The sequence below is a fragment of the Astyanax mexicanus genome, chromosome 23, assembly GCF_023375975.1.
Source record: "Astyanax mexicanus isolate ESR-SI-001 chromosome 23, AstMex3_surface, whole genome shotgun sequence".
Taxonomy (NCBI): domain Eukaryota; kingdom Metazoa; phylum Chordata; class Actinopteri; order Characiformes; family Acestrorhamphidae; genus Astyanax; species Astyanax mexicanus.
Window position 1 is genome coordinate 15,361,258 of NC_064430.1, and position 19,550 is coordinate 15,380,807.

Here is a 19,550-nt window from a genome sequence, read left to right on the forward strand (position 1 = left end):
CTTTTTTTTTTTTTCATTTTTACTTCAATATCATACCATAAAGTGAAGGGACATATAAAAATATCAAAAAATTCTAAATCTTGAATATTTTACTTTTAAACTTTTAGTAGTATAGTAAGTGTCCAAGTTCTTTTAAAGGGTTGCCATGTTGTATATCATTTCTAAAGAGATCCTACAAGATTGTTATCTTATCTTATTCTACAAGTATCTTAGATAGATAGATAGATAGATAGATAGAGATAGATAGATAGATAGATAGATAGATAGATAGAGATAGATAGATAGATTTGCACATTTTTTATATTGCGATATATATAACACAAAGTCTTTTTCCCATTTTTTAATATATAAAAAAAGAAAGAGGAAAAGGTCATATATAGGCTTTTAATTTTTTATTTTTTTGTTTATCAACTGTCGCTTTATAGTTCTTTTACTCAGTGCATTTATTTGAGTTAAATCAAGTTAAACTGCTTGTTACCACATGTATCAATTATTAACATTAACACTAAATGTTAATTAATACAATGCATTTCTTTCAGTATCAAAGATTATACAAAATCATTTTACACATTTACTAAAATAATTTTTTCCTTACTCAGCTTCAGCTCTACACTCCAGGCCATCATGTCTGACACAGAAGAATAGTGAGTATTTCTTTGTTTACATTGTTACCGTATGAAAATATGTCATCATTGTTTTGACTTCTTTACTAGTTCTTTTTATATGTACTGATATTATGTCTTTTTCTTCTTTTTCAGTGGCGATGGTAAGTACGACTTGTAATATGTTGATAATAGTGATGATAATGTTGTATGCGATGTATCTGTGACCCCAGTTGTTTGACCCTGTTGAGCTTTTACCACTGAGAAAAAAAGAGAAAGAGAGAGAGAGAGGTAACGTTATAGGTCACAATATTGGAAAAAAAAAACATGAATGCACTGAATGAACTGTAGCATTATCCAATTTCCAATATGTCTGAGATATCTTTTCTCTATCACTCTATCCCTCAACTAAACAAGATGGCATACACTCAGTACTAAGGTGGTGCCACCTGCTGTTTGACAGTAATATGTGTCTGAACTGAGCCCGAGTAGCTAATTTAAGCTCATCCTTAAAGACGCTAAAGGGCAGAAGAATTAGACTCATGTTACTGATGTTCTCTGGGGACAATGATGCTCTAAGGCTAGAAAGGCCACACATTCATTTAAAGTTTCTATTTCATCTTCATCTCTGGACTGCTGACTGAATATAGCAGATCTGTAATCAATCCAATGTCCCCACAGAACTCAGAATGAGTAGAATAATATATACAGCTCTGGAAAAAAATAAGAGACCACTTCAAAATTATGAGTTTCTTAGATTTTACCAAATTGAAAACCTCTGGAATATAATTAAGAGGAAGATGGATGATCACAAGTCATCAAACCAAACTAAACTGCTTTAATTTTTGCCCCAGGCGTGGCTTAAAGTTATCCAAAAGCAGTGTGTAAGACTGGTGGAGGAGAACATGCCAAGATGTGTGAAAACTGTGATTAAAAACTAGTGCTGTTTAAGGTATTTAAGGTATGAAAGCTCTGCATCGTTTTTGTTATTTAAAAAAAATGCTCTAAATGACAATAAATTTTATTTGGGATTTGGGAGAAATGTTGTCTGTGGTTTATAGAATAAAACAACAATGTTCATTTTACTCAAACATATACCTATAAATAGCAAAATCAGAAACACTGATCTACAAACTGAAGTGGTCTCTTCTTTCCAGAGCTGTATATAAGTGTATTAGTATTAGTATAAGTATTGCAATAGTATGGTTCATAATTGTAATTGTGTCCATTTATCACTTTCTTTTTTGGTAAATGAAGAAGTCGAAGAGGAAGGTAAAATATTAAGATGAATCCATTATCACCTGGTCTTCCATCATACTAATTTATCGTGCTTTTCTACTGCATGGGACCCACAACTTTTTTGCAGGATTTATTTTGTCACATTTTTACCATTGCAGGAATCAAATAGGTGTATAACTTTATTTTTGTCTCCAAAGAAAAAGCTATTGCAAAATGAGTACTGCTTGAACAGCAAGCATTTTTAACACCTCAGCATTTGTTACACCAACAAAGCACAATGCAGTACAGTTTCTACTACATACTACATATTTTGTAGTGGTGGCCCACACCTGCAAAATGATTATTAATTTTTTTAATTAGTATTTTTATTTTGGTTAGGCTGGAGTGTGATTTTTTCTGCGATGCGAACGTTTTTCTGAGCTGGATTACTTGCTTATAGTCGATGACAGACCAAAGTAGTCTCTGGCAGTAGTTTTCACACTGCCCTGTGGCTATAACGAGGCCTAACTTTAGGCTAACTCTGACAGCTTTGTTGGATCAAGTTTGTGTCTTGGAATCCATTAAAGTGCAGCTGCTTCAAAAAGAAATCCTAGAGGATACACTGAAATATGATCTAAACATAACTTTGTCATTGTTCTGGATAAATTGTACAGTCTTTCACTGAACATGCTTTTTTTTGTTGCCATTTTCGGCCATTTTTTCTGTTGCCAAAATCTGGTGCATTGGTAGTACCTAGACAGCTTGATTCTGCTTGACTCTGCAAGGTTTACATGTAACATTTTAGTCCCCATTTGGATCACATTGAACTAAAGTTCCTAATAGAAGGCAAAAGTCCAGGTTTACTTTCCTTTACTATACCAGAGCATCTCTAGAAATGTAACTGGTGACATCTCAAAACAATACCAACATTGTCATTAAGCTGCCAATGTTATTTAACTTAAAAATATGAATATGAATATAAGAATATGAGATTTTACAAATGACTAATCTGAATTAGTCGCCTGCATTGTATAAAGTGATGACTCTTCTTGGCCAATCAGCACTCTGCATCTGAGTATGCTCTAAATAAGAAACCTGGTTCCAGGTAATAGATAGCAAATTTGCCTAGTAGAAAAGCAAAAAGCTGTGTAAAGTGGAGTCAAGCAGCGTAGGTACTATGTTTTTGGTACCTGGTACATAGCAAAAACCTTGGCACACTAGGAACCATTAGCCAGCAGGTCCAAGAAAAGTACATGGTTCCAACTACCAAGTACAAAAATTTGCTGCGTTGAGTCAAAAAAGTGTAGGTGCCATGCAGTGGAAAAGCGCCATTAGCCACAATCCCATCCTCCCATTTGATTTATGCCTGCCCTTAACCTTGATATTAACTCTATATTAAGTTTCACAATTTTGTTGCACAAAATGTTGATTTGACAGAGTTTGATATTCACTTTGGACAGATAACCAAACAAAAGTCACACTTTTACCAGAGAATTCTGGTAACTGGCACTGTCACTAATGCATACAACTGACCTCTCTCTGGAGATGTGTGCTCACGGAAGAGTCAACTCAGCACATTCATCTAACTTTAACCTCACAGAACACTTTCATTATTTATCTCCTAGTTAAACCTAACTAAACATGGCAGAATGATTTATCTGCTAAGTATAGTGCTGACCAAACACAACAGTTTGTTCATAAGGGAAATCAGTAAGCAATTGTGTAGCAATTGTGTATGTCTTTGGGGTTTCTGAAGACCTTTGTGAGATAAGTTGATATGATAATGGCTTGTTTCCAAGTCAGTGCATAATTAATTACAGGTTACAGCAATCTTAGATATAGATGTACAGATGAGGCAGCAGTAAGCATGAGTTAATAGTTAGCATTAAGCAATCCAGGTATCTTGATAGCCTTCACAACCATTTCATTTGTTAATATACTTTCATTTCTATGCTTCAGGACCTGCATAAGTTACATGATTATAATGATAATAGTACATGATTTATCACTTTGTAACATTGCAAATTCTTCTGTACCCACGTATTTCCCAACCATGTATTCATAATGTGTGCAGCATGTGGTTTTGCATTGTCTTGAAATTACATCCCAGATGCTTCAGAGTCTAGAAAAGTTGATGCTGCTTCTGGATATGGTTAATGAATTAGTGTAGGTTCGTCAATGTAACAGCTTGACAATGTGGTTAAATCAGCTATTGCTGAATTACAGTTCATGATGCAATTCCTTGAATTGTTTAATGATATGCACTGTAGAGAGAGAAATTTGCAAATCCCTTGTTGAGGAATCAATCATTTTTGAGAAATTAGAGACCTTTTGCTCATCTTTGCTCCTTAAAGATTCAGCCTTTCGTAGATAAATAGTAAACTGTAAATTGCCTTCGTCCCAACTTTTTCCAATATGATACAAGGCCAAAATGCAGGAATAAAAATATATTAACAAATGAAATGAAGATGACCAGACAAAACACAACATATCTTGGGTTTCCACTGTCTGTCTGTATTTGCATTTTTATTCCATACTATCCCAACCTTTTCTCATTTCGGATTGTAAATAAACGTAAATCTCGTAAGTGTCTAATGATTGCTTCTCCTCCTGCCCTTTCATGTGCTCCCTCTCACTCATCTATTCGTCCTCTCTTTCAGTATCTCAGCCACTGTCTCTCTCTCTTTCTCTCACTATGTATCACTTTCTCTCTAACTTGCAAGTCATCTCTCATTCCTAACTGTACCGTCTCTCTTTATTCTGCGAATAAATAACCGACATCACCTTCCTCCACCTGGTTGCTTGCTGCATGCGGTATTAGTTGAAGAGGTAGTAGAGGTAGAGGTTGCCCCAGAGGCCGAGCCAGAGCCGGAGCCAGAGCCTGAGCCTGAGCCCGAGCCTGAGCCTGAGGAAGAACCTGAGCCTGAGCCTGAGCAAGAGGTGCATGAGGAAGGTATGTGGCATGGATATTCATTCATCCTTCCTTACCTATTCTCCCCAAACAGCTCAGATGAACTTAAATGACCTACAGTAAGGCAGTGCACCTCAAGTACCTGGTAGCAAATTGAGTTAATCAAGTAACCTTGAGGTAATGTGCCTCCTCTTCATATGTACAGTATCCACACTGAAGAGGAGGCATGGCTGTAAATGCAGGCAATAGGGCTGAGGTCAGTGCCTCTTCAGTCTGTCAGACAGGATTTGAATTAGACCTTGACAAGGAATTGGAAAAACAGACGCTTAATATTACATCAAGGTCTACTTTCCAATTCCAATGAACCTCTGAAATGGCTGCAACCCAGCTGCAGCTCACCAAACCTGCTTCCATAGAGCATTAGCTGGCTAGCTGACTAGCTGTTTAGTGCGAGTGAATGCTTTGAGCAACCAGGACATCTCTGGATTAACCACAGCATCATTGGTGCTCATGCATATCATGAGTTGTTAATAACAGTGGTGTTAATAATAAAGTACTCATTCTAAACCCTTAATGCATTTTCACACATTGAACACCTATTGTTATTATCATTAGTATGAAAGCTTAAGGCCTCTTCACACCAGGTTTCACCAAGTAAAAGGGACTCAATTATCAATGTAGTGGAACTTTCACACCAAGTCTAGTCTAGTCTAGTCTAATGTGATTTACAAATTTAATCACATTTATTTTAACCATATTCTATTATTTCTCCTGATTAATCGCAAGTTAAAATGTGCATATTTGTATTTTTGGAAGGGAATAAAACAAAATACATAATGTGTAATATAATACACACTACAAGCAGGCTTATCTCAATGTAGTTTCGATTTTTTAAAAATCAGAATCTATTAGTCAGTTGAGTAAAGGTTTCAGAAAGAGTGTTAATGTCAAACACGATGAGGTTTGGGCACAGAAACCTTAATAAAGGAAAAACGACAGGAGGAAGGAAGGGGTTAGAGAGTGAGAGTTAGATAATGTATTTGGCCGAACTTGGTAAAATTATTAATTTGTATTAAAAACCACATAGTTCTGAAAGATTTTTTTGTTAATTTTTTTTCTTATCCATGTCTGATTTTACTATTTTTACTGATTTAACTTCTCCAAATGTGGAGTGCTTATTAGCAAGAGAAGCTAACGTTACAGTTTATGGATCCTTTCAGACATGAACAGACTAGGATTCACCAAGAAAACTCTGTCTCTGTGCCTTAGTCACATTTAGAGCATCTTATCTTTTCAAAATGATCAAAATGGCATATTATCATCCACCACTTATTCCTTGGTGATAGGGAGCTTAACCTTTCTAGCTATTCGCTATGTTATTGTTCGCATTTCCTGTTCCACCTTAAATCATGCAGCAGCCTCAGTAACTGTTCCTGCATCATTTAAGGTGGAATAGCTAACTAGTTAGCTACCAAGATGTACTTCTACATATTTTTTATGCTTGTTATGAAGAAAAGGGCCAGAGTACATTGAATTGTAAATTGTAAGTTCCTGCCAATTGCGTGATTTTCATAATTCATTGTTTGGAATGTGCCGAAGCATTTTAGTCTCCCCTCCATTCTAACAAGAATCATAAAACCCCACTCCTAGTCATGAACACACAACATGTATAACTCACTGTCATTTCGCAGTCTTTCAGCACTGTTCCACCAAATATAACCTCTGCATTTATTTATAGTCAACATGTTGCTCTACATGCATAGATCCCACCTATCACTGAAGTTCAGGGAGTTTCCCTGCGTGTTTTATTATTATTTTTAAAATATATTTTTTAGCATTTTTATCACATTTTCTCCCCAATTTACAAGGCCAATCACCCAACCCACTCATTAGGAAGACTAGCAAATTCCTCCTCCGATACATGGGAAGCCGATCACTGCCTCTTTTTTATACTGCTGCTGATGCAGCATTTCTGAGTAGCATCACAGCGGAAAGTGCAGCGACTCGTTTCTGATACTTCAGCTCACAGATGCCTTGTGCTAATTAACATCACCCTTTGGAGTAATGTGAGGAGGAGAGAGCGCCATCTATCCACAAGGCCAATAGTGCTCTCTCTCAGGGCTCCGGCAGCCGATGGCAAGCTACATGACCAGGATTTGAACCAGTGATCTCTCAATCAAAGTGGCAGTGCTTTTTAAGGGGGGATGTCTGTCTACATTTAAGTTGCAGCCATGAAAATAGAGTTCTGACTAGACAGCCTGAGTTTAACAAATCATAAGATGCAGAAAATAGAGCAAACTCCGACCGGGAAATTTATGCAGCATTGCAGTTCCTCAGTTTTGGACTTGGTGCGAAAACCACTGTTAATTTTTTTTTCATATTTTAATCTGTACAAATCAGACTTGGTGTGAATAGGCTTTTTCTGTTGTTGCTGCTGCTGCTGCTGGTATAAAACATTTGTTGGACAGAAAGAGTATATATCTCATATTAATGTGGTGTCACTGCATGAACTTGCTGTGGTTTTGATATCCCTGTTGTTTAATGTTAATGTACTTATTCTTTATATACAGTATAAAATACACTTTTTGTAGTTCCCAGTAGTGAGAATTTTTCATAGCTACTAAAAAGACTAAAATGTTAGTATTGAAAAAAAAAATTACCATGGCAAAATCTTAAAGTTAAGAAAGTGTACTGCATATCCACAATACTGACATTTTTCCTAAGCTTAATGATATGGTTTGTTTGTAATTATTTTTTTCTATTTGGTGATGTGGCTATGTTGATTATTTGCTGTTATGAAGTTAAAGAATATGCAAATATTTGAATAATTCTGTGACTGTCCAGCTATGCTCTGCATCTGCTCTGTGTAGCATAAGGCACCAGACTGTCCAGCTAATTTGTTCTGTTCTGCTCTTGCTTTCGATGCTTGCTGCATGCAGAGGCCTATGAAGAGGAAGGTATGTTGGTAATTCTCTTACAGTATATGTGTATTTCTGATTGGAGGGGGGGAGGGCACGAAGTTCGCAGGGATTATGAAATCATAGAAAGCACAATTTCTTTTTGCAGCTTTTTTGCAATTACAGTTGTGTAATGTATAGAGACGTATGCAAGAAGTAGCTCTGAGTGTCCTGTTGCTGTTGTGATTAAAGGGTGAATATTTGCTTTTAACTGCACAGTCGCCCCACTGCTTACCTCTGCTTCCTTTTTCTTAAACTTTTATTTTTGCATGAAATGTGCTGTACCAGTGGAGGAGGGCGAGCAGGATGGTAGTTTGTATTTCTGCTGGGCACACCTGATCATTATGGCATTGATTTTGCTTGTGTTTTGGGAGTGAGGGTCAAGGTTAAGTTAAGCAACACATACAGTACAAATACAGTATATTTAAAACCATTTATCTTGGAAATTAGAAGGTGTTTGCTTGTAAACACAGAACATTGCAGCAGAACAGATGAAAATAATCATGAATACAGTAAAAAAAGCTAAGATTAAATTAAAGAATGATCAAATTTAAATATTGTACAGTATATGCCTGACAAAATGTGTGGTAAGTCGGTAAATGTTTATGACGGTAAACGTAAATGTTTAACATAATGTTTTATGTTCACTTCTCTGATAAAGCACAGGGTCTTGAGTGTGTGATCCTAAAAATGAATTAAATAACCTCTTTCTAATCTTTTTATTGCTTAACATAATTCCCATGTACTGTTGTTGTAGCACCGCTGATGCTGTTTATACAATATCTCTAACAGTGTAATGTGTACCTCTTCCTTTTTATGTTTTTATTTTGTGTAGAAGAGAAGCCAAAATTCAAGTAAGTGGAATGGCATTAATATCTTCTGTAAACATTTTTTTTTCCCAAATGCAGACATATTAACTCTCCTGTCTGATATACTACTACACACGTATTATTACAGCAACATTATAATCATAGCAACATTGTAAAGTTTTATTAAAGTGTATAAAAGCAGTCAGTTTGTTGGAGTCACATGCGTTAATCTGTGTAGAATACGCAGAAAAGAAAAAAAATATTGCAACGACAGAAAAAGTACTCCTTGTGTGGCTAAAAAAAAGCATAAGGCATGTACTAATTATCTTAATTAATCATAGATGTAAAATAGGCCATCATTGTTTTACTTACCATTCAATTTAAGAGCCAGATGCGCTCTGACTTTGGCGGATTGGTATTTAAATGGTGCAGCTACCTGGACATGTCCAACGCTGCTCAGTAGAGAAAACTGACCTGCTCATTCTGACTGTGAAGGTGTGCAAGCAGATCATTCATGAGAACAGCAGGGATTCACCAGTGATGCCCAAGGTGAAGCAGGCATGGGGGGAGATAGCAGCAAACATTTCACTGATAGCAATGAATGTCTGACTGTTAATGTCGGCCTAAGTGCACCTGTGTTTTCCGTTGCCAAGATAGAAATACACAGGAAAAGTTTAAATAAGTTTAAATATATAATATACTTAATAAAGGACCTATGATGTCCCAATGGATATGTGGTCTAAAAGGGTAAAAAACAACATGCAGTTTAGCATAAACTAACATACTTTCTGCAGGATTTTTTTTACCGACAGTAGACTTCCCAGCACTATAAGTATAAGTCACTATATACTTATGTGTGTGTGTGTGTGAAACATCTCTGTTTGTCTGTTCAGGCCAAGTGCACCAAAAATCCCAGAAGGAGACAAAGTGGACTTTGATGTAAGCAGATTGAGATCACTATTCAGCTTGGAAGCATTTTATTTAATTTATTATTTGTTACATTTTTTGAATAATTTGGAATTTGGATTTGGAATATTAAGTAAACAGATATAATAATGGAGTTGTTTTGCATTTTCTTATTATTATTTAAATATTTAAGTGAGCAAATGTGCATGTGTGACTGTGTGCAACAGGACATCCAAAAGAAACGCCAAAACAAGGACCTCGTCGAGCTGCAAGGACTGATTGATGCTCACTTTGAGTGCAGAAAGAAGGAAGAGGAGGAGCTTATTGCTCTGAAGGAGAGAATTGTGAGTGCCTATAATTACCATCACTCAAAAAATAGTGGTTTTTATCACATGAATCGAGATTAATCACAAGTTAAAATGCTCTTGCTTCGTTGAAGGAGAAAGAAAGTGAGTGTGTGGGAAGCAGAAGAATAGGAGGAGGAGGGAGGGGCAAGAGAGTGAGAGTTAGTTATGAGATGTAATCCGTATTTCAGTATATATAAATGGTAATCTACCTTCTGAACTAAACAGAAGTGATGCTGTGTTTACATTACTAAATTAAACTGATAATACATCAAAGATGGCTGGAATTTGTAGCAGAACTTGGTACAATCAATAATTTGTCTTAAAAGTAAGCATTGACAGCAGTAACTGTCATATTTCTTCAAATATACAATAATAACTAATGTACAGATTTGGGTTTATTAGATTTGGAATCCAGAAAATGTTCAGTCATTATTAGTCTTGGGCCAGGACCATAGGATATGATCTAATGATTTTTTGTTACATTAAAATAACACTTTTCTTCATTAACATTAGTTTCTGATGTTTTGGCACCTGCAAATTCTTATCATTCATTTTTCTGTGATGAGTAGAATCGAAAGTCTTATTTTAGGTTATTTTTCTTCTGGCTGTTATCAGACTGTTTAACACATGCTGCTTTCAGTAAAAGTTTGCTATTTACATTATGTCTTACTATGTCTGTGCAATAAAACGCTACTTATTACTGCTCTAGTACTCTGCATAGTACTCTGCACTGTTCATTGCCTATATATTTATCATGTGTAGCATAATCAGTTTATTAATAATATGCGCAATACCATTACTTATTTACTGTTTAGTTGCTGTTAACTACTGTCAGTCTATGTGCAGTAATATTGATCACTGCTGACTTAAGATATACCATTTATTTTTTACTATTGTTGTTTTTTGTATATACAGATTTTTATTTTTATAGTATATTGTTGTATTTTCTGTCACTTTTGTTCTGTCCTCTGCACTGATGTAACATTGCTAATATCAATAATATCATAATAGCAATAAAGGCTTATTTTATCTTATCTCTCTCTCTTTAAAAAAATATGAAATTTCAACTCCAGAAATATTCCTGATTATTTATTTAAACATTTCAGGTCTTGAAATTGAATTTTCCATTTTATTACAGGACTAATTACTGCATCTTAATAATGTTATTAAACATTAATTTGCTTCTGCAGGAAAAACGCAGATCTGAGAGGGCAGAGCAGCAGAGAATCCGTGCTGAGAAGGATAAAGAACGCCAGGCGAGACGTGAGGTATGTCATGTATAAGTAACCTTAATAGTCTGTTTTTAGTATGTTTAATAACATGCAGTCTAATATAGCAGTGTAATTTAACATGTTACTAATTATATACTAATATAATAGAAGGGAGTGATTTAACTAATTGATCTCTTTAAAAAATAATTTTGAGTAAACATTTTTTAGATGGCTTTAGCTACAAATAAAGCAGAATTAAAATTAAATAAAACAATGTGCAGATACAGTTATTTACCTCAACAGGCCACGCTATTCAATGATTAACTCTGACTATATAATGATTACTATAACTTTATAATGATTTATACTGCAAGTGTGGTACAGTACATATATTGTAAAATATATATGTGTATGGAAACCAAGCTGAATATCTGGGTGACTAACAGGAGGAGAGGCTGAGGAAGGAAGAAGCAGATATGAAGAAGAAGGCAGAGGAAGATGCTAAGAAGAAGTCGGTTCTGACCAGCATGGGCTCCAACTACAGCAGCCATCTGCAGAAGGTACAGATCAGACTCACTTTTCACACATCTTACAAATTACAAGCTACACCATCCCACATAAATACAGACAAGCAGAGTTAAATTTCCTGAACTCAAACTCTCATTTATACATTAATACACAATAATGACTTTTTGGGAAAATTAAAGGATATTTAGTGCACATTAAAGTGCAAATAATGCAGAGGAGTATCTGTTAGAGTGGACACTGTGTTTAAAAACCAGAGCAGCACTGCTGTGCTTGATCTATTTAATTCATACCAGCACAACACACTCTACTAACACACCACCATCATGTCAGAAGGAGGGTAATAAAGTGTGCAGAGAAACAGATACAGGACTACAGTTTGTAATCATAGAACTACAAAATGTCCTAAATTCTGTTGTATTTATGTGAAACTGAAAAAAATGTAGGACAGTGTAGAACATTGCAAAAACAATGAGGTAGTAATAATATTCTGACTGTACTGTGTATTTCTACTTCAGTTCACTAGCTTCTGCTGTTTTCCCCACATTTCCCTCAGTTACATTAACATGGTGTTTCATTCAGGCTGATCAAAAGAGAGGAAAGAAGCAGACAGAGAGAGAGAAGAAGAAGAAGATCTTGGCTGAGAGACGCAAGGCTCTGAACATTGACCATCTGAATGAGGACAAACTGAGGTCTGAACTTTATTTTCGTCTCTGAATGTCAGTCATGACGTTAATAAACCAATAAAAATGATTTAACACATCTTTCACCGCTAGGAAACAATACACTTGTCTTATATAATTACAGGTTACAGGTGTCCTTCCTATAACCTGTAAACAACATATCAGTGTTTTATGCTTTGCCCAGTAATGCAGAACTAAGAAATTAATGGTTAGAATTTGTCTGTGGAACACCACCAGCGAAGTACAATTAAGATAGGTAGGGTTATTTTTAAAGCAGTTCTGTGTATACTAGTTGAATGTAAAAATCCACACTGGAGTTTTGTTTCAACTGCCTGGGCGGCCATGGGGTGGGTTTTCACTTTCTGCACCTGAACTGCCCACCTTTGTGTGTAATTATAGGATTTACATAGGATCTCCGGTGGATTTGCATTTTACAGACACTCTAAGACTAGGTTTTAGTTCTGCTTGGAGTACATAGGACATACACAAAGTTTATTTTTGTATTTGCTGTGTGTGTGTGTGTGTGTGTGTGTGTGTGTGCAGGGAGAAAGCTAAGGAGCTGTGGGATTGGATGTATAGTCTTGAGTCTGAGAAGTTTGACCACATTGAGAAACTGAAGAGGCAAAAATATGAGGTGAGAATATTTTAATTCACACAATCCCAACAATCCTATTTTCATGGGCTTCACCTGCATTAATGAACTGTAATATACTATAATAACAGTAACTTTATGTTGTAATGTAAATTCATTGCTTAGTATGGTGTGTACAAAAATAGTATATACTTATATCTAAACCTTATATATCTATAAGGTTTAGATTTGAACAATATAAAGTATAGTGTACTATTAAATAATATAGTAAATATGTATTCTGACATTACGGGGCCTGAGGTGATATGCCTTTGGTGTTGGTTTCTAATTCATATTTAATGCAAATGAAGCAGACACAGTCATTTTTATTTATTAAAAGGTTTTTATACACTGATTAAGATATAATTTATAATTTATATGGTTTTAACACATACTATTATCATGTCTTGCCCATAGTTCAAAGCAATACAGCGGTATAAGAGAAGCCTCATATTCCTGGGTTCCTGGGTGGCACAAAGGTTTTGCCCCATTGTTTGGAATCTGCAAGGTTAAATATTGGTGTTGCTGTGCTCCAAAAAATTGATCATTAACAATATTTGATTAATTATATTTTCCAAAGCTTTAGTAAATTGATTGTGAATTTTGGACACATTTTAGGTGTGATATTGATATTGATAATAAAACTGAACATTTTATTTCAGTGAATAACTGTAATTTTGAAATTTCAAAAACAGCTGCCAGAAAAATTTTATTTCCCTTATCAATGTTTTTTGTTAGTGGACATGTGAATGCAGCTGTACTCTGATTTTCCCCAGATTACTAACCAGCGTCAGAGAGTGGAGGAGCTCAGTAAACAGTGAGTAACTGAGCTCAAGTCTAGCAACAGTTACAGTCTAGAAAAGGAGGTCTAGCTGCGGAGTTTTACACCAACGCATGGTATGCAAGCATGAGACAAACCCCAGTACCCCAACAGGTCAACTTCAACACTTCAAGTTTTTGACAACAAAAAATGCTTGTAGAAAATGAAATAAGTATGAAATAACTCAGAACAATTTTTCTTTCAGGTTTGATGAAAATGTTTGTAAATCCATCGAGCAGAAATTTGACAGATCTCGTTTTCTACCTTGAAATAGTATGGCAACCATCTGTATATTTTAGGTGAAATCTTGTTTTAAGGGAGTTTACTAGTGAGTTTTTAGCACAGACTTGAAGATTTGGACTGAAATGATCTAAAATTAAATGAATTGGAAGGCTTTATAAAAAAGGCTCTATCATCTGCTGAAGCCCTCTGAATTTTGGGGAACTAGTATGAAGACAGCGACTCATGATCTAAGTAATCATGCAGTTTCATTATGGGAAATTATGCCAGTTATACAATTTTGCCATTTCTGATGGAAAGTGACTCTAGCATTTATTCTTTCCATTATATCTCAGTTTACAACAGAAATGCTCTAAAATTACTTGAAATAATAAATTTTTTCACTGACTTCAAATGAAATTTAACAAGGGTTTTACCTACTCCTGTAATTTCACATTTTAAAGACACTGTGATTTTTCTGTGACAGGATAATAAAAAATATATATAAAAAAGGAATATAAACTGTGCCATCCAACTCAGGTTATCTCTAAATGTTGTTATGCATAGTTGGGTATATGATTATACTGTACGATAATTAGATATGGAGCTCAAATCAGTCTGTATAAGGTTCTTCTGTTAAGGATGGTGTTGCAGCTGTTTACACGCAGTGCAGGTAAGTGTGTTTGTGTGTGTGGGCCGTATTCTCTACTGGGTAAGTCTGGCAGTCTACTTCCTCTCTCGACACGGTAACACAGCACAGAGAAAGCTGATGTGAGAAAGCGCTGTCTCAGGTGAGGGGGTCCCCAGGTACAGGTAATATTGCTGCTGGTTTAAAGTGGCTCGTATGTTGTTTTCAGGTTGTCTCACTGCGCAACCGTATTGATGAGCTGCAGAAACAGTAAGTAGCTCTACTTTACACAATCACACACCCCTACATAACCCTTAAACTATTCCAATCTACTGATTCACCAGTAACACCATTCATAAAGTTACACATACAGTATATATACAGCTCTGGAAAAAAATAAGATGCCACTTAAAATTGGTAAGTTTCTTTGATTTGACCAAATTGAAATCCTCTGGAATATAATCAAGAGGAAGATTGATGATCACACACCATCAAACCAAGCTAAACTGCTTATTTTTTTGCACCAGGAGTGGTATAAATGTATCCAAAAGCAGTGTGTAAGACTAGTGGAGGAGAACATGCAAAGATCCATGATATTTGTGATTAAAAACCAGGGTTATTCCTCCAAATGTTGATTTTTGAACTCTTAAATCTTTATTAATATTAACTTGTTTTCTTTGCATTATTTGAGGTCTGAAAGCTCTTTTTTTATTTCACCCATTTCTAATTTTCTGCAAATAAATGCTCTAAATGACAATATTTTTATTTGGAATTTGGGAGAAATAGCAAAATCAGAGAAACTGATTCAGAAACTGAAGTGCTCTCTTAATTTTTTCCAGAGATCTATATATATATAAACAGTCTTAATAGATATGACAGCCATGTCTTAAAAAACGTCCTGAATAAGACTAACAATGGATATTTGGGGCATTTTTGTAGCATCTTTGTTGTGCATCCTGGCACAACATCATGTGACTTCTGTGTGTATTGTTGTGTGTATATCACACTGTCTGTTGTAGGCTAGAGATATACTTGCTGTTTGGCCATGCGTTCACATTGTGAATGTAATAGTTCAAATAAAGTATGTGTGGGATCAAAAAATTGCCTTTTTTGAGGGGACTTTTCCCCTCAAATTGGCTCACTAACTCTTTGGGACATATGTTGATTATATCTACATTATCTAGGAAAACTCCTCACATTGTGCACTGGCATATGTCTGAGTAAGAGTGACAACGTGTTTAATAGCAATATTTTGGTGAAATTGGAGATTTGGAAAAATTGGAGATTTGGAAAAATTGGAGATTTGGTGAAATTGAAAATTTTCATTAAATTGTTATTATGTTACATTCTGTCTGTCATATCTGAAAATATCTCACCAAAATATGCAAGATTAACATGTATAAAATGTCATGGTTTATTTGTGTGTTATTAATGTGATTTTATTTGGACTTTTGAATCTCACATTTTTACAAATTATTTTTAAAAACCTATTGATCAGCCACCTTTGGTTAATCACAACATTTGAAACAGACAAAAATAATAAAAAAACAGATTTGAAAAGAGCTTGAAATAGGGTTTCAGGTGGTCTTAAAATCTCAAAAAGGTCAAATTTCATCCTGTGGAGGTTTTCCCTAGTCCCCATCACATTATATAACAGCCTGTGAGGTATAATCTGTATACCTCATACATCTGTATATCTGTCTAAAGTATTAGCTTGCTTGACACATTTTATAGTTTTAAAATTTTACTGAACTTTTGTTAGCTTATCTATTAAGCCTGCTGTGATAGAAACTCAAATGGAAAACATTTCCCCCTCCTCAAACTTTTGATTAAAGATAGAACTTTAGTTTCCGTGTATGTAAACCGTTTTACAAGTGTGGGTGGATGCTTTTCCCACAGTTGCTTTTCCAGATTGCATAGATAGCCAGTCCTTCGTAAGTACACAAACGCATAGTTAACAGCAAGTTTATCTCTACCCTTAAAGGCAATGAGAAATAACTCCCACTGTTTATTGACTGTTGTCACATTTTATTTGTAGATCAAAATGTAACAGATTTAACAAACAGCTCCTCCACCCAGAAATTGTTGCTTTTATCCCTTCATAATGTATTATCATTACTATAGCTTCAATAGTCTATATAGTATAGACTTTGTATCATTAAAGAATGTATAACATAAATGGCCTCAGTTTGATTGAAGTTGTCATGTAAACAGGATACTCTAAAATTGGATGAAGAAATCTGATTAGAGATTAGAGATCTGAAGAGATTTGGGTTTTATTTCAGAAATAAGGTTTCTTAGCTTATGCACACTCTTAAATTCTTTCAGCAAATATGTGCATGTTTACAAAAATGTGGTTTATCTGAGATCATTGTCTGGTTGCAAAATAAGCAAGTAAACGTGTTGATTAGAAAAATAAGACAGTTTATCAGGCAAAAGATTTGGGCTTATTTTCTCATTGCTGTCTGATATTAAAGTGAGTGAAAGTGGTGTAAATTGTACTGAAGGAGGATGTGAGTGCTGATAATGGTGAGCATTATCCAGCAGTAGTAATGAGAGAATGGGACAGTGAGAGATCCAGTAAGTCATTTTCTTTAATGAGAGCTGAAAGACAGTGTTTAGCGGTAAGTCCTGCATGCAGCTCAGGATCACATCTCTCCCTGCTTTCAGTGTTAACACACACACTGCATGCTGAGATCTGTCTACATTAACCTGTGTTACCTGTGATAAACTCTGTGAATTTTTTTTTTAGCTTATTCTTTATGACCCCATTTAACCCTGGTCATTTTATAAGACTAGTATCTGGAATGTATCCACATTTGAATGTTATTTTAACCATATGCACACATCTACACTATGTAGCAAAATTGCTTTTTGTGTGGCAATTTTAAGACTTTTAGATGTGTTCACATTGCTATAATTTTTTTACCTGTTTGTATCTGTTTTAAATGTGTATTAACCCTTGTGTGGTGTTCGGGTCTGTGGGATTCGTTTTCATTTTTCATCAGATGATACAAAAAAATTTTTTTTTTCTAACTCAAACTCATTGGCATTGGCTCATTTTTTTGTGAAAAACATATATACACATTTATATTACATACAGTATGTTTTGCCAAGGGATAATAAACATTGCTTCATTTGTAAATTTGAAACCAAACACATTTTCTACTCATATCTTGAGTTTAATTCATTTTCTTTTACATTTAAAAAAAAATAAAATAAAAAAAGAGTAGCACTTTTTGAAAGAAATGTAACATAAGAAAGGTAAAGGGCAAATATTAACCATCTAAGCTGTTTATATTGCTTGCAATTTAGGTGAAGCAAGCATGTGTAAAGCATTTTAATGTAAAATTGCTTAATTTTGCTGAATCAAATACAAGTAAAAAGTTAACGAGTAACAAAAATATGAACACCACACAAGGGTTAAGTGTGTTTACACTTGTATCAAAAAGAGAATCCTGATACTCAAGATGCATGAAGTGACCAGGTGTAAATAAGGTTATTTGTATGTCATAGCATTGTTATTTTGTTGTATATGTATGTTTTTTTTCTCTGCTGTTTCTGGGTGTTGGTAAAACAAATGAACTTATTGTACTTTAGTGCCATTTATATAGATGTAAACATTTAAAATGTACAATTCACACTATAAGACATCTTATGGTTGACTAGATATTTTAGTTATCCACAGACTTTAAGATACTCTAATCATTGACTTTTGGTGTAGACATTACTTTCGAAATTTGAAAACAAAATGTTAATTAAACTAACCTAGATCCAGGAACATGTACATCTAATTTGAGTTAACATGACAAAAAAGTACCTGAATGCTAATGGTTACACAGAGATTACCAGTTTGAATCCTGCACCCTCCTAGTGTTGGGGACATTATAAGTGAAAGGGAAAGTTCATATGAATGGGTAACATACCTTCAAAATTGGGGAGATATTGGATACATTGGGTTTTCAAACATCAAAAAGCAGCAGGAAAACATCTTTACACTCAAGGTAAGGTAGAAGTACCAATTGAACTTAGATTCAGTTCACAACCGTGGTTTAAAAGTTGAGTATCATGTTTTATACCTCACTATGTCATGATCTCACACAGTTTTATCATTTTTTTCGATGTTTAATCACAGCTCCAAGAAGGGCGCTGCCGCTCGCCGCAGAAAGTAAGGAGCTTATTGAGAAGACTGTACCGCTGGTCAAGCAATGCCCTCATCCACGGCTCCACGTCAGGACCGTGTCCATTTGGCTTCATCCAGCTGAACTCCTGGTCTTCAGACAGCCAGAAACAGACTCACTCTCGTCTATTAAGTTCCATGTAATTTTAGACTGGTGCAGTTTGAGCAGTGGCACAAATTCTAGCCTCTTCCTTGTTCCCACTGCTAGGTTCTTATTCTGTGTGCTTCTGTGTGTAAATAAAGTTCTGGCTCACCAGCTTTGTCTGTATTTCAATTTCATTGTTCAATAAATCATGTTCTTTGCAGAGCATTTGAGTGGATGTTATGTATTAGTTCAACCTAAGAATACAGCTACATTCATCAGCTGTTTATATGTATGAAAGTTTGGTGAATGATGTACAGTAGCTTCTCAGTCTAAGTCTCAGTCTAAAAGCTGTGAGAATGCGCAGTTGTGGATTGTGTGGATGGAAATGAAAAATGGACTAAAGGCAGAACGTTTCAGGCATGTTGCTATTTTTTAACTGAGCTCAGGGGGAAGTGTGTATGTTTAATTTGTCAGGAATCAGTTGCCTAATTAGTAGTATAATATTAAGAGACATTATGAAATCAGATCATCACACCAGCCGTTGGTGCAGTTTGTTGAACAGAAAAGGCCACAGAGGCCTGACAGATCCCAACCAGAACATGGATTCATTGCTAAAGGCAATACAGTTTCAGTCTGTAGCAGTCCGGGTTACTTGTTCGCATGATTCACATCTCAAAATTAAAACACTTCCAAAATTTTAATAATATAAATATGTTTTACAAACTTTAAGGGCATCAAATCCTGTAAATCTTAAACCTGTTGTGATTAACAAGATGTTCCAAACCACACATCTGGCATCTTTCTCATCAGCAGAGCAA

At 35.1% G+C, this 19,550-nt stretch overlaps 1 protein-coding gene across 5 annotated transcripts; it reads left to right on the forward strand.

The window, feature by feature from the left end:
* Nucleotides 1-1,789: 1,789 nt before the first annotated feature.
* On the forward strand, nucleotides 1,790-18,955 carry tnnt3b (troponin T type 3b (skeletal, fast)). Of its 5 annotated transcripts, none has more exons than XM_049470896.1 (12): nucleotides 1,790-1,874; nucleotides 4,642-4,773; nucleotides 7,671-7,688; nucleotides 8,524-8,542; nucleotides 9,391-9,436; nucleotides 9,631-9,747; nucleotides 10,941-11,018; nucleotides 11,408-11,521; nucleotides 12,069-12,178; nucleotides 12,713-12,803; nucleotides 13,577-13,617; nucleotides 18,603-18,955. In XM_049470896.1, the coding sequence occupies exons 1-12, from the start codon at nucleotides 1,805-1,807 to the stop codon at nucleotides 18,637-18,639; spliced, it is 873 nt and encodes a 290-aa protein (XP_049326853.1). In that variant the 5' UTR covers nucleotides 1,790-1,804; the 3' UTR covers nucleotides 18,640-18,955. The 5 variants fall into 5 exon arrangements, with proteins under 5 accessions (XP_049326853.1, XP_022523914.2, XP_007244994.3 ...); XM_022668193.2 differs by lacking the exon at nucleotides 13,577-13,617 and adding an exon at nucleotides 14,697-14,737; XM_007244932.4 differs by lacking the exon at nucleotides 7,671-7,688.
* Nucleotides 18,956-19,550: the final 595 nt, after the last annotated feature.

What these genes read in the sequence shown, in the direction of transcription:
- tnnt3b (XM_049470896.1), top strand. Translation starts at nt 1,805, where the DNA reads ATGGTTCATAATTGTAATTGTGTCCATTTATCACTTTCTTTTTTGGTA. An exon ending in TGAAGAAGTCGAAGAGGAAG is followed by an intron (nt 1,875 to 4,641) that starts GTAAAATATTAA and finishes ATGCGGTATTAG; the next exon opens with TTGAAGAGGTAGTAGAGGTA. An exon ending in GAGACAAAGTGGACTTTGAT is followed by an intron (nt 9,437 to 9,630) that starts GTAAGCAGATTG and finishes TGTGTGCAACAG; the next exon opens with GACATCCAAAAGAAACGCCA.